We start from the raw sequence: 14,922 nt of genomic DNA, 5'->3' as shown, positions 1-14,922 counted from the left end.
TTATATTCAATTTTCCATGTATGAATCACAATTTAGTAATTCTTTACTAAAGATTTCACCAGGTCATCTGATTACTATTCCTGGAGGAGTAGTCTCACTTTGAGTTCTGGTTCTAGACTTCCCTCACTTTCCTTTCTTCTTTTCTTCTCTCTCTCTCTTTGTTTTTTCCTCTATCCTCTCCTTCTTTTCTGACTCACAGACAGGATCTTAACCAGTCCACACTATTTAGCTTCAGAATCTGTGGGCTCCATCTAGTTTTTCTCGATTTCTTATTATCACAGAATTATTGCTTACTTTTTTCTTATGATTTTTTTACTACTGTTTCTAAATAATTTCAGCCCACTCTTTAAATCCTTCTGTGATAAAGATGATAGTAGGGACAATGATAGATATATTTATCTATCTTTATCTTGATAAATGTCTATCAGAGCATGTATCTTGGTACACACTCTTAACAGGTATCAAGCCCTAAATGAAGCATGCTGTATAGATTATGTCTTTTAACTCACCCTATGGGCAAATTCATGTTTATTTCTCCATTTTAAAGATAAAACTAAAGCTTATAGAGTTGTAATAACTTGCCCATGGACATATAGTTGGTAAGTTGTGAAATCTGGTTTTATACAATTTCTCACACCAGAGATGAGACTTGTATCCACTATACTCTACTACGTCCTCTTGATGGGAATTGATATTAGACCAGAAACTGATCAAAATGTTATTTTGAACTATTAGATTTTCATTAGTTGTTAGAGGCACTTTCAAACAAGGATTGGATGCCTAATCATACCAGGAGTGCTCATCTGGAAATGTCTACACAAGGGTTGGGTGGTCTTGGGTGAAGAATGTTGGGGGACATGGGGAGGTTCCTACATCTAGATGAAGCATGGACTTCAAAATCCCATTTAAACTCTTCAAGTCTATGATTCTGACCATTTTGCTGTTAGGTCTCCCAACTATTAGGTTGCTGCTTAAAGTAATTGCAGTTTTTGCCATTAAAAAGTAATTGCAAAAACCGCAATTCTGTTCCCTATACATTGCACATCAATGGGAAGTATGAAATAACTCTACCCTAAGGTGTATTTTAACATTCAATATTAAAAATAATAATAGGTATCATCTATTCAATGCTCACTATGTCCAGATATTGTGCTAAGGACTGTATAAACATTGTTTCACTTAATTCTTATGTCAACCCTGATAAATCGGGCCATTATCATCATTCTAGACCAAAAAAATCCTGAATGTGTTGTCTTAGTCTGCTCAGGCTGCTGTAACAAAATGCCCTAGGCTTAACTAATAGAAATTTATTTTCTCATAGTTCTAGAGGCTGAAAGGTTCAAGATCAAGGTCAAAAAGGGTTGAATTTCTGATGAGGGCTCTTCCTGGCTTACAGGTAGCTGCCTTTTCACTGTGTCCTCAGATGTTGATGAGGTATCTCTTTCTCTCTTCCTCTACTCATAAAGCCACCAATCCTATTGGATTACAACCCCACCTTTTTGACCTCACTTAATCTAAATTATCTCCTAAAAGTCATATCTCCAAATACAGTCACACTGGGGATTAGAGCTTCAACAAATGAATTTCAGCGGACATCATTCAGTCCATAGCAGTGGTAGACAATGCTTAGCTTGGCTTTAATGGAAAGATGATGCTATTAATGTTATTGAGACTTGAAAAATGTTTCACCTGGGAGGAGAACAGCCCTGTGTTCCCCCATGAAGAGGGTGAATAGATCACCTGTTGGATAATAGGACTGGCGCTGTCTCAGCATTGGCAGGAAGGGCCAACTCTCTTGTTGCTTTTCAAACAGCAGGAAGAATTCAAAAGGTTTTTGGGCTTTGAAGAAACCTGATCCTTTGTGGAGGGAGTCTGCATGATCTTGATAAAGGACTTCCTCAGGTTGTCTTTAGGAGAAACGTAGTCTCTTTAGTGTCTCTCTATCTCTACTTGTTTTTGGATCAGAGATGGCTTTAGTGTCAAACCTTTGTGTTCTTTTTCTTTTTTCTGTCTGCAAAACCAACCCTATTCTCCAGAGGCTTTTTGTAACTTAATCCATTTCTTTTCCAGGAAGCTAAAGAAACTATTTCGAAAGCTGAAAGATGAGACAGAAGCTGGAGAAACTGACTCTGCCCATTCGAAACATCCAGAGCAGTGGGACCTAGACTACAGCTTGGAACCATACACAGGACTGACTCCGGAGTACATGGAAATGAGTGAGAACCCATGGTCCTGCCTTCCGCTGGGGGCAGGTTCAGACAAGGGGTTAGTGGGGTTGAGGGGAGAAGGTAGGGGATTGGGGAAAATGACTGGACAGCCTTTGCTTCTTCATGAGCTTCATGGCTATTCAGTGTTCCCTTCAGTGCCACATGAAAGTTGAGAAGAATGGGGCAGAAAGAGACCTGGAAGGAGAACCTGGAGCAGCTCAGTCAACAGTTTGGTGGATAATTCTAGGATGATGTTCTCTTTCCCTTGGGACTCCTCTCCTCATCTATAAACTGAAGTTCGATCTCTCAGGCCCTTTCCCATGGTTTCTATTATTGATAAAGCTAAAAGGGAAATAGTAAAATCTGAAATTTAAAAATATAGTTTCCATGAAAGTCTTCCTTCATGGAAGATATCCGATGACACTTGGGTCAAGGATATCTACATTTTGACTCGGAGAATATAGGAGAGTCCCCTACTTTGATCAGATAAGGCTGGATAAGATGACAGCTTTTTAACAAAAAGTTGGGTCTATTTCAGTAGGGAGTGAGAAGTGTATTTCTAGTTGCAGCGCCTCTGGTTGTTTTGGATAAGGCTTGAAGGCGGGACACAAATCAGTACAGGCTGATGGAACACAATCATTTTAGATGTGGCTTGGAAACCATGAGTTCTTTATTATGAGAAGGATCCCAGCTTAGGCCAGGTGCCTTTGCACTCTTGGCTACTTGACTACAATTCTGATCATCTATTGGGATGGATGTTTGAGAAGCCTCTTTCCAAGACTTGGAGCTAATGAATTCAAAGCATAGGACATCTAGAGCTTAGGTATAAGCCGGGCACAGTGGCTCACCCTGTCATCCCAGAACTTTGGGAGGCAGAGGCAGGTGGATCACCTGAGGTCAGGAGTTTGAGATCAATCTGGCCAACATGGTGAAACCCCATCTTTACTAAAAATACAAAAATTAGCCAGGAATGGTGGCAGGCACCTGTAATCCCAGCTACTTGGGAGGCTGAGGCACGAGAATTGCTTGAGCCTGCGAGACGGAGCTTGCAGTGAGCTGAGATTGTGTCACCCTACTCCAGCCTGGCCTACAGAGTGAGAGTCTGTCTCAAAAAAGTAAAATTAAATAAATAAATATCTTAGCTATAACATCTAAACACTCTGAACATTTACTCAATCTATGGATTATGGGGAACCATCAGTAAGATCCATCAAAAAAATCACTCAATGTTTAATTCAATACTTAGCATCATTGCACCTATCATTGTGTTTGCGTACAACTCCTGCTCCCTTCACCTAGTCACTTGTAGCAGAGGGCCGTCAGTGCCTTTTTGTGCACAGGATACCTCACTCATCATTTCTTTTTTTTTTTTTATACTTTAAGGTCTAGGGTACATTTGCACAACGTGCAGGTTTGTTACAAATGTATACATGTGCCATGTTGGTGTGCTACACCCATTAACTCGTCATTTACATTAGCTATATCTCCTAAAGCTATCCCTCCCCACCCCCTCCCCACAATAGGACCCGGTGTGTGATGTTCCCCTTCCTGTGTCCAAGTGATCTCATTGTTCAATTCCCACCTATGAGTGAGAACATGAGGTGTTTGGTTTTCTGTTCTTGCGATAGTTTGCTGAGAATGATGGTTTCCAGCTGCATCCATGTCCCTACAAAGGACACGAACTCATCCTTTTTATGGCTGCATAGTATTCCATGGTGTATATGTGCCACATTTTCTTAATCCAGTCTGTCACTGATGGACATTTGGGTTGGTTCCAAGTCTTTGCTGTTGTGAATAGTGCTGCAATAAACATACATGTGCATGTGTCTTTATAGCAGCATGACTTATAATCCTTTGTGTATATCTCCAGTAATGGGATCGCTGGGTCAAATGGTATTTCTAGTTCTAGATCCTTGAGGAATCGCCACACTCTTTTCCACAGTGGTTGAACTAGTTTACACTCCCACCAACATGGTAAAAGTGTTCCTATTTCTCCACATCCTCTCCAGCACCTGTTGTTTCCTGATTTTTTAATGATTGCCATTCTAACTGGTGTGAGATGGTATCTCATTGTGGTTTTGATTTGCATTTCTCTGATGGCGAGTGATGATGAGCATTTTTTCATGTGTCTGTTGGCTGCATAAATGTCTTCTTTTGAGAAGTGCCTGTTCATATCCTTTGCCCACTTTTTGATGGGGTTGTTTGTTTTTTTCTTGTAAATTTGATTGCGTTCTTCATAGGTTCTGGATATTAGCTCTTTGTCAGGTAAGTAGATTGCAAAAATTTTCTCCCATTCTGTAGGTTGCCTGTTCACTCTGAGGGTAGTTTCTTTTGCTGTGCAGATGGGATCTAATTAAACTAAAGAGCTCTTCACTCATCATTTCTAATGGATGTTCCTCCTATTCTGTTATAAGAAATTGCATGTGTATGTTAGCAGTGGAGTAATGGGCAGGGTCTAGATCAGATGGCCATGAAAATGTTGTCCTAGCCCTGGGATGTCTACCATTCTAGGCAAAGTCTCAAGCTTTGTAATCTGAAGCAACTCACCAGAGAAGAAACAATCATTATGTCTGCTTCAGAAACAATAGATAAAGAAAACATCAAGACCTGGTTTAAGGAAACGTGTAGCGCCTTTATGCTTTTCATGTTTGGCTAAGAACTACCTCTAATCCCTCCCTCTCTGATGCTGTATTTACGCAAAGGTGATTGCTCATATTTCAGACGCCATTCTACATCTGCCATCGTCTCACCCAGAAAGAAAGAAAGTGCTGCCAGAGATTGGGACTTCCGTTTGGGAAAGGGCTTACATTAGGAACCCCTGAGATCTGTCTGTCTCCGCCCTCTGACCCCAGTGGTCACACCTCCACGGCCACCAGTTAGCTGTGTGGGTTTCACATGCTTGTCAGCCTGTCTGTTCAGCTATTTGAAAGCTTTCTCTTTTGAGTGATTAGAGCAGAGACCCTAAATTTTTCTAGTTTATGTACATAGAGGTGTTCATAATAGCAAAGAATGCATTCTACCTAAATGCTCGTCAATGATAGGCTGGGTAAAGAAAACATAGTACACTGTGAACTACCACGCAGCCATGAAAAACAATGAGTTCACGTCCTTTGAAGGAACATGGATGGAGGTGGAGGCCATTATCTTTAGCATACTAATACAGGAACAGAAAACCAAATACCAGATGTTTTCACTTTTAAGTGGGACCTAAACCATGAGAACACATTGACACACAGAGGGGAACAGCACACACTGGGGCCCTTCAGAGGGTGGAGGATGAAAAGAGGGAGAGGATCAGGTAAAGGAACTAACGGGTACTAGGCTTAATACCTGGGTGATGAAGTAATCTGTACAACAAACCCCCATGACATGAGTTTACCTATGTAACAAACCTGCACTTGCACCCATGAACTTGAAAGTTATAAAAAGAGAAATACATTAAAATACAACAAAGAGGAGCAAAGACCCTTGAACCATACTTCCTGGGCTCAAATCCCAGCTTTTGACCAACTAGCTAGATAACCATGTGTAAGTTATCCACTTGCCCTTATCAAGACCCCTATGTGTCTCAATTTGTTTGCCTATTTAAAAAGATAATAATATCCACCTCATAGGATTGTTGTGGATAGTGAATGAATTAGTATCTGTGAGTAGAAGAGGGTCTTAGTGCTTAGTGCTAATGTAGTTCTTAGAAGAGGGCCTAACACATACAAAAGCTGTGTATTAAGTGTCTGGTGTTATTCCTCTTAATGGTCCTGAACCCTGAGGAAGGCAGAGTTAGGGAAATATGCTCTACTTTGTCAGGGCTATGCCATTGAATACATATCTACTGTATTATTATGTGTTTAAACTTGGGTGCTTACCAAGAAATGAGAAGAGTGAAAAGAAAAGTGGCGCTAGAAGATTTACTTGGTGATTTTGGGAAGGAATTCACACCAAGATTGTAGAGAGTGAGATTCAGACCATAAACTGAAAAATCAGAAACAAAAGCAAACCCCAAACCCCACTCCTTAAAATGAATAAAACAATCTTATACCTGGAATATTGAAAACAGAAAAGAAGAGAACATATCTCCCAAATCCAACCTTGTAATTTTTTTTTTTTTTTTTTTTTTTTAGCATTTTGGTGCTGTTTCTTAGACTCTTTTTGTTATGTACATGAATTTAAAAATAAAATTGTGATCTTACACATTTATTTTTTTATTTCCCATTATATGAATAAATATTTTAAGTTGTCACATAACATTCAAAATGAATAGCTGTGTAGTAATCCCCCCTTTTTTTTTTTTGACTTTTTAATTATGGTTAAGAATAGATTTTTTTTTAACACATGGTGTTGGGACAAATTATTTACCGTTTGGAGGGGGGAATAACCTGATCCTTATCTCACCTCCATCCAAATAAATTCTAGATGGATAAGGAAGTTTAGTCTATTAGATTTTAGACGAACAGGAAGAAAACGTGGATGAATATGTACCTGACTTTGGAGTAAGGAAAGTATTTCTAAGCACTCTTTTCTTTAGAAAGAAGAAAGCACGAAGAAAAAGAATAACTAATCTAAAGTAATCCCTTTAATAAGCGTGCCATAGTTCACTTACCTGTCTTCCAGTGGAGGCTTATTTAACAATTCTCCCGTATTTTAATCCTCTCATAAACACTATCTTTGTGCATATAGTCTTTTATTTAGGGTATTATTTCATCCAGATAGATTCACATAGGTGTGATTAGGTATAGTCATTGTATGGTTCCTGATTCATTTTACCAAATTACTTTCTGAAAGAGTAAGAACAATTCACCTAGCCTTGAGCAATATATGAAAATACCCTTTCAGTGAGTGTAAATCACTTAATATCCTGAATCCTGAAGTCATGTGATATGAAAGAATTATCAGCGTATAGGAAGCCGGAGATTCCCAGCCCCCTACGCCTGGGAGGTTAACTCCATTCCACGCTGTTAACCTGAATATTCCAGACTCATCCTTAGCTTAGTTTTACATGGTGCTTCCTCTAGGAAGTCTTCCCAGGTCAAACCCCAGTTCATCTTGAAACAAATCATTCTTTGTTTCTGTCCTAGTATTGTGTTTGGTACACACGCTGATGGCATCTTACTGAATTATGGTAGTATTGCTTACATATATGTTCTTCAACAGACTCAGTCTAGGGGTGACTCTGAAGAGCAGTGGGTAGGGACCATGGCTTATTCATCTTCACAGCTTCTGGAGTCTAGCACGTTTCCTGGCATATAATGGACACTCCAGGCCAGGTGCAGTGACTCGTGCTTATAAACCCAGCACTTTGGGAGGCCGAGGCAGGAGGATTGCTTGAGGTCAGGAGCTCAGGATCAGCCTGAGCAACATAATGAGACCCTGTCTCTACAAAAAGGAAAAAAAAAAAGAAAGAAAGAAAGAAATAATAGAATGTAGTGTTGTACACCTATAGTCCTAGCTACTTGGGAGGCTGAGGCGGGAGGATCACTTGAGCCCAGGAGTCTGAGGCTGCAGTGAGCTGTGATTGTGCCACTGCACTCCAGCCTAGGTGACAGAGTGATGCCCCATCTCTAAAAAAACAAAAAACTCAAACACTTGGTATGTCTGATACACAGATGAGAGAATGAATGAATTAATGCATGTGTTAATTAATGAGAGAAGGTTTCTTGACAGAGGTAACTCTATAATAATAACTTTACAAGACAAGTAAAGAATTTACATTTTCAAAGCAGGGCTTACTTGATGGTGAACTACAGATATTCTGAAGAGGTTTCCAGCTGTAGGGTGGGAGGTTGATTTAGTGATCCCAAGATCCTTCTGATTCTGGAGATCTACATATAGATGATAAGAACAGAGAAGAGTGTTCCAAGGGAAAGGACTGGCAAGTGCAGCGAGTCTCCTGGCCATGAGTAACTGTTGTTGTTGTTGTTGTTTTGTTTTGAGACAGGGTCTTGTTACGTCACCCAGGCTGGAGTGCAGTGGAACTATCATGGGTCACTGCAGCCTGGACCTCCCAGGCTCAAGTGACCCTCTCACCTCAGCCTCCCTAGTAACTGGCACTACAGGCATGCACCACCAAGCCCAGCTAATTTGTTTGATTTTTTGTAGCCGTGAGGTTTCACTATGTTGCCCAGGCTGGTCTCTAACTCCAGAACTTGAGCAATCCTCCCATCTTGGCCTCTGAAATTGCTGGGATTACAGGCATGAGCCACCACACCTGGCCATGAGTAACTGTTCACAAGGAGAAGCAAATGGTAGTCTTGAGGTATGGAGGGTTCAGGGACAGACCTGGGATTAGTGGAGAACCCTGAAGACCAGATAGGTTTGCAGTTCACATCAGACCATACAGAGTAGTTATAAAATCTTGGCCAGTGTGGTGACTGTGTACTCTTTGCTTGGGAAATTGGGCAGCAAGTGCAGAAGAGGGATAGTAAGGCTCAGGAGGAAAAGAGAAAACACAGGTGCAAGAATTCATTTATCAGTTCATTCATCAAACATTTATTAAGCATCTAGAGGGAGGAGCAAATCTGGAGACCAGGACAGTCTCTTCAGCAATTCAGGTTGTTCCTGATATTGATTGAGTCAACAACTCAGTTGATATTGATGCAATCTTATCTGAAAGAGGAATCACACTGGATTGGTTCACAGAATTTCAAGGTGGATTGGTTCACAGAATTCTTCAGTTCATTTCACCATGACTTTCAAGCTGGATTGGTTCACAGAATTCTTTAGTCCATTTCACTATGACTTTCAATCTTAAGAGACGTGTTTTAGAGACATGGCTATTTTATTTCATATTTTATTTAAATGTGAGGACAATGTGTTCTGGGTTAGGTTTTGCTTCTCCCTTTTATCTCTGGACTATCCTCTTAACCCTTTAAGGACATACTTTTTCTCAAGTACAAAGACTGGACTGCAGAATAACCCTCATCAAAGTTCATCGAACAGGTAAGTGTGGTTAGCGGTGGGTGCTGCCGTTGAACCACTGAGCTTTTGAACCTAACCCTGCTGCATGCTAGCTACATGACTGGTTTTGAGGCTTAAAGTCAGCCAGGCCCAATTCTCCCATCTGAAAAGTAGTTTTGATGATAATAGCGCCTACCTCATAGGACTATTCTGGGAATCAGCTGATGCATGTAGAGTGGTAAACAATGCTTCCACATGTAGACTCTCAATGAACATTGGCCACCGTTGTTATTGTCCAGAGTTCAGTTTCTCTCAAATCTACAAAGTTTTTGACTCAAAACAGCTTGAAGCTCCTGAATATAGTGATCTCTGGAGGTTCTTCTTGTACTGTGAGTGTAGACTGTGCTCTAATGGTTAAAGAATGAGGGTAACAGACCCCAAGGCATATCTAAGAATCAGAAGCCTGAGCTCTAAACACTCCAAGATGTTTGTCCTTTCAGTAAACTCTAAGCCCTCAGGGCTCTATTGACAAGTCTGGACTCTCACATGGGCTCTTTTTGTCATCTGTTTATCTAAAACCCACAAGCTCTAGTCATCCAAAAAATAATCGCTATTATAATCCTGCCTCAGGAATTCAATTATCTCCCTTAGAGCCTTCCCCCAGCTTCTTAAATGCAAACACAAGTTTGAGGCCCTTGGGCTATTACTGTGGGTGATGAGATGAATTTCTTCTGTCATTCATTCACACAGTCATGAGAGCAGGTCTGATTTTTCTTGGTCCCGAGCTTATATCCTGTCAAACCCTCACAGAAAGGGAAGTGCCTCAGTGATCGCATGTTTACTTGTTCATTTATTTGGAGTAAAAGCCGGATAATTATTTTGAAAGGCAAAGGGCCCCCAGTCTCTCCTGCTCTCTGGAAGTGTGCACCAAGGCCTGTAGAAATCACTGTGCCAGGGAAACGCATGGGGCAGGTTCTCCTGGGAGACCAGACATTAAAGCTCTTGCAGCCGCATTCGAGTTGTGTCCTGAAATGGCAAGTCTGAGCTTCTGGATTCAGGAGGAACGTCTGTGGACTGGTGTGGATCCTGTCTTAGTCTCCATGACTACTTTCTGACTTTGCATCAACCCTCACTGGGGAGAGTTTCTATGTGAGGCTACTTAACTTGCTGACTTTGCCTCTAGTGAGAATTTTGGATTCTTATTTGAACCCTCACCATTTCTCCTTGGAATTACTGCAAATGCATCCTAGGTTAACTCCCTGCTTCTTTTTTTACTCCTTCTACCTTTCCATCTTGCTTTTTAGAACGGCTTTTTAAAAATGCAGACCAGATTGTATTCATTTTTCTACTTAAAATCCTTCAATGCTACTGACTTCTTTTCATATCAAGTTCACACACCCAGTGCAGCAGATGAGGGCATCCCAAGCTGGCTCTTGTTTTGCATCTTCTTGCAGGCCCGCGTGTGTGTATCTGGTTATCCCACACTCTCATGTCCAGTTTGCCTGTGCCATGTCGTCTGCCTGTGACCGCTTGCTGAGTGTTGCAGCCTCAGACACATTTGCTCTTGGTACGATTTTCTCATTCTCCCATCCTCAGTTTTTCTCTTCCCCTCTTCTCCTGTACCTGCACCCTTTCAAACATGCTTTGGGGACAGAGACAGTGTGTTACTCCTTTCTAGTCACAGCACTCAGCATGGGTACTAGAACCTAATAACTCAATGAAATAATTATCAAATGAATGGCCCTTTAAGTCCTTTTCCTTCACTGGTAGAGAAATAGAAGCCCTCACTTCTCTTGATCCCATGACTGTGGGCCACCTTCTTCACTGTGGACATATTTGTGTAATTTTTAATATGCAATAATTTTAGTCTCCTGAGACCAAAGTGAACCATGTTTATTATCAGAGTTTCCCTCAAAGAAAAGTCACCTCTGATTTTAATTTATTCCTTTCCCTTAAGGGGTCAAGTCATTAGTGTCAGTGGACAGGGTGAGATGACCTCTTTCAGACTTGGTTCTGACCTCCACTCCAAGGCCACATCCCTCCCTCTGCAGTGCCGCCCCTCCTGGCCTGCCCCGGGGCAGTGCTCTGGTGTCTGCACTGCTGCTGGCACTGGGGACATGGAGACAACAGACATGCCTGTGCCTTCCAGAGTTTCAGGATCTGGGATGAGAGAGAAATGTGTGAAGGAGCTCAGGGAACGTCACCCCAAAGTATGACTCCCTGGCATAGTCAGTATTTTGATTTAAAGATCCTAGAGATGAACAATGCTAAAGGAGATTTTTCCCCTATCTACGTAAAGACCAGTCAGACCCACCAAGGAGAACAATCTCTCCCACCCTTCTCTCAATCCTCTACCTCTCCCCAAACACAGACTGAATTTCCCTTAGCTGCCCAAAAGTCTGGACCTACTAAAGAAAAGAACAATTACTTCTGATTCCTTCCCTGAGTTTTCATGAACTGAACCCACATTGCAGGAAAGAAGACGGAAGTCGGTCAACAAACCTGGACAGACTTTTGTCACAAATCATTGTCTGCTCTGCAGACCCAGTAGACTTTGCCCCAAACCATGGCCTGTTCTTTAAGCCTATGAAATTCCCCTGAAATCACTATCCCCCTAAAATCATGCGCCCTTCCCACGCCCTTTCCCCTAAGAAGCAGGGTATGTAAGCACCTGTACTACACTGGGATAGTGGTCAATCACTCTGTGATTTTCCCCGTGTGCATAGCAGTAATAAATTGGTAGTTTTTGTTTTGTTTTGAGACAGTTTCACTCTTGTTGCCCAGGCTGGAGTGCAGTGGCGCAATCTTGGCTCACTGCAACCTCTGCCTTCCAGGTTCAAGTGATTCTCCTGCTTCAGCCTCCCGAGTAGTTGGGATTATAGGCATCCCCACCAAACCTGGCTAATTTTTTGTATTTTTAGTAGAGACGGGGTTTCACCATGGTCAGGTCTCGAACTCCTGACTGTCATGCATGTCCGTGTGAAGAGACCACCAAACAGGCTTTGTGTGAGCAATAAGGCTTTTTAATCACCTGGGTGCAGGCGGGCTGAGTCTGAAAAGAGAGTCAGCGAAGGGAGATAAGGGTGGGGCCGTTTTATAAGATTTGGGTAGGTAAAGGAAAATTACAGTCAAAGGGGGGTTGTTCTCTGGCGGGCAGGAGTGGGGGTCACAAGGTGCTCAGTGGGGGAGCTTTTTGAGCCAGGATGAGCCAGGAAAAGGAATTTCACAAGATAATACCATGGCTTAAGGCAAGGACCAGCCATTTTCACTTCTTTTGTGGTGGAATGTCATCGGTTAAGGCGGGGCAGGGCATTTGCACTTCTTTTGTGATTCTTCAGTTACTTCAGGCCATCTGGGCATATACGTGCAAGTCACAGGGGATGCGATGGCTTGGCTTGCGCTCAGAGGCCTGACACTGACCTCAGGGGATCTGCCCGCCTCGGCCTCCCAAAGTGCTGGGATTACAGGTGTGAGCCACCACGCCTGGTGGCTAGTTTTTTCTCTGATTAATCTGCCTTATCGTGAGTTGATTTTTCAGCAAACCCTCCCAGGACAAAGGGGAAATTCCATTGGCCCCATATGGGCAAACAGACAGTAACAAGAAAGAACCTACTGTTCTAGAAAATAGTTCGCCTAGGTCTTTGCAGCTTCTGGTTGACTGGCAGAAAGGTGTTCTCCAAGATCGCCTGCTCTCCTCATTCTTTTGGCCTTGTCTTTGGGTTTTAGAAACCACCTACTGAGGCCGAGCAAACTCTGAACTGGATGCAGGAGGCTCTTCTCCCGCTTACTGCCCCACGCTTGTCTTGAGACTTCAGACAAGGCAGGGAAGGCCCCAGACGAGAATCCACTTCAGGGGAAACATTTCTAAGCCTTTCTGCCTGCAGGCTGCATCCCCTTGACTCTTTTCTGAGTTCTCTGCCACATTAATGGCCCCACCATCCTCCAGGCCCCTGGCTGAGAAATCTAACATCACTGCTCATTCTCCGTTCTGTCTCCACACACCTCCCATCCAGTGGGCTTGCTGTGCCGCCGATCTTCCCTCTAGAGCTGGGGGTGTCCAATCTTCCGACTTCCCTGGGCCACATTGGAAGAAGAAGAATTGTCTTAGGTCACCCATAAGATACAGTAACATTAATGATAGCTGATGAGCTAGAACGATGCAAAAAAAAAATCTCGTAATGTTTTAAGAAAGTTTACGGATTTGTGTTGAGCCACATTCAAAGCCGTCCTGGGCCATATGCAGCCCACGGGCCAGGGGTTGGACAGGCCTGCTCTAGGGTGTCTTAGGAATCTGCGCTGTCAGCTCCGCCTCCTTCCTGGTGCTTTTTTTTTTTTTTAAACTACATCCTCAACACAGCCACTTGCAGCCACCACCGTCTCGCCACTGCCTCATTTATTCCTTCCAAGGTGTAGTGTTGGTCATATCCCTCCAGTGTCCAAAAACCATCGGGGTCCCGTGCTCCTAGTGAGGCCCTCCCAGAGCATCCTTCCCCTGTATTTAATCCTAGGTCCTTCTCCATGTCCTGTGGTCCAGGGAAGTGAATCCTCTGCACCCTACAGCTTCTTCCTGCCCTGCCTGTCCTGAGTGCTCTCCCGGCCCTGGACTTGCCTGCGCCTTCTCATGCACGCATCCAAAGCCAGCTCTCATGTCACCTGCTCCTTGCCACCTCCCCCTTCCCCCTGCCCCACCGGATTTCAGACAAAATGTCTCCTAAAATAGAGATGCCTTTGGTAATTAATTTCCCAAGGGCAGATTCTTCAAATGGCAGGGCCTTGCCCAGCACTGCCCCCTGGGGCATGGGCACTAAAAACATATTGGGTAAGCCTGTAAAGGGGGTCACTGAATACATGAGTGTATCATTTATGTCTTCAGCTTTCTCTTATCTAGGCTAACAGAATCTCACTTTCTAGTGATGCTGAGCCACGGTCAATTCTCATTTATTTATGGGCTGATAATCCAGTGAGTGGATTATCAAGAGAGGTGGTTATCCTTGTTTCTCTTTCTCCTCCTCCTCCTTCCCTGTCCCCCTCTCCTGCCACCCCTTTCCTTCCTCTGCCTCCTCCCCTCCCCCATCCCAGGCCTATTAAGCACTCGTTTCTAGCGAGTAAGCCAGGGAAATAAGAGAAGGTGTAATGTGAACCCATCCATGCAGTTGAGAGATAGCAGCTCTGGGGACTAGCGTGGTGGGAGAGAAGACTGAAGTCCACAGCAGATGTCAAAATCTCGTTGGGGGCTGTAGTTTCTGCCATCTCCATGGATAACTAAGACTGGGCGGTAGTCACCATATCATTACTTCTGATTTCTCTGCACCCTTGTGTTTGAAGTAAAAGCCCCTTCACATCCGCTGCCTCTTTTATCTGTAGATGATCACTGTAGGCAGAGTGAGCGTCTCTCCTTCCCATGTTCCCAGGGTGTCAGGTGAGAGTCAGGTGCAAATCTAGCTCTGCTTCTATCCAGCAGTGTGGCCTTGGGCATGATGTCGTATCATCTCCCTGGCTTCCCTTTTTTCCTGGAAATTAGAGGGAATTAGACCAGAGAATGAGTTTTTCCCTGCAGTGATGCAACCCACTGGTCTGTGGTCAAAACCAGTTGTGCAGTGTGTCACAAGTAATGCACCACTGCCAATGTTTTAGACATACAAGGTAAAACAGAGTCAGTGCCACCCTCACTTTCTTAGATTTCTAAATGTTTTTTGAGGAAGGGACGTGTCAGCATGCACAACTGGAAGCGCAGGTCATCATTTTTCATTAAGTGTCTTGACAGGAATAATAAGTTTCAGACCACGAGACCAGCTGACCTTCAGGGTGCCTTCCAGTGGTGACA

The 14,922-nt window shown here is 43.1% G+C and overlaps 1 protein-coding gene across 5 annotated transcripts in view; it reads left to right on the top strand.

The window, feature by feature from the left end:
* ANO2 (anoctamin 2) overlaps nt 1–14,922 on the top strand; it is a 393,019-nt gene that overhangs the window by 341,049 nt on the left and 37,048 nt on the right. For all 5 annotated transcript variants that reach the window (XM_077953328.1, XM_077953330.1, XM_028829182.2 and 2 more), the window contains one exon: nt 2,071–2,216. In XM_077953328.1, the coding sequence (XP_077809454.1) occupies nt 2,071–2,216 (146 nt within the window). The remainder of the gene's footprint in view (nt 1–2,070; nt 2,217–14,922) is intronic.

This window comes from Macaca mulatta, chromosome 11 (genome assembly GCF_049350105.2).
Source record: "Macaca mulatta isolate MMU2019108-1 chromosome 11, T2T-MMU8v2.0, whole genome shotgun sequence".
Taxonomy (NCBI): Eukaryota; Metazoa; Chordata; class Mammalia; order Primates; family Cercopithecidae; genus Macaca; species Macaca mulatta.
This window is presented reverse-complemented; position numbering and strand designations above follow the sequence as displayed.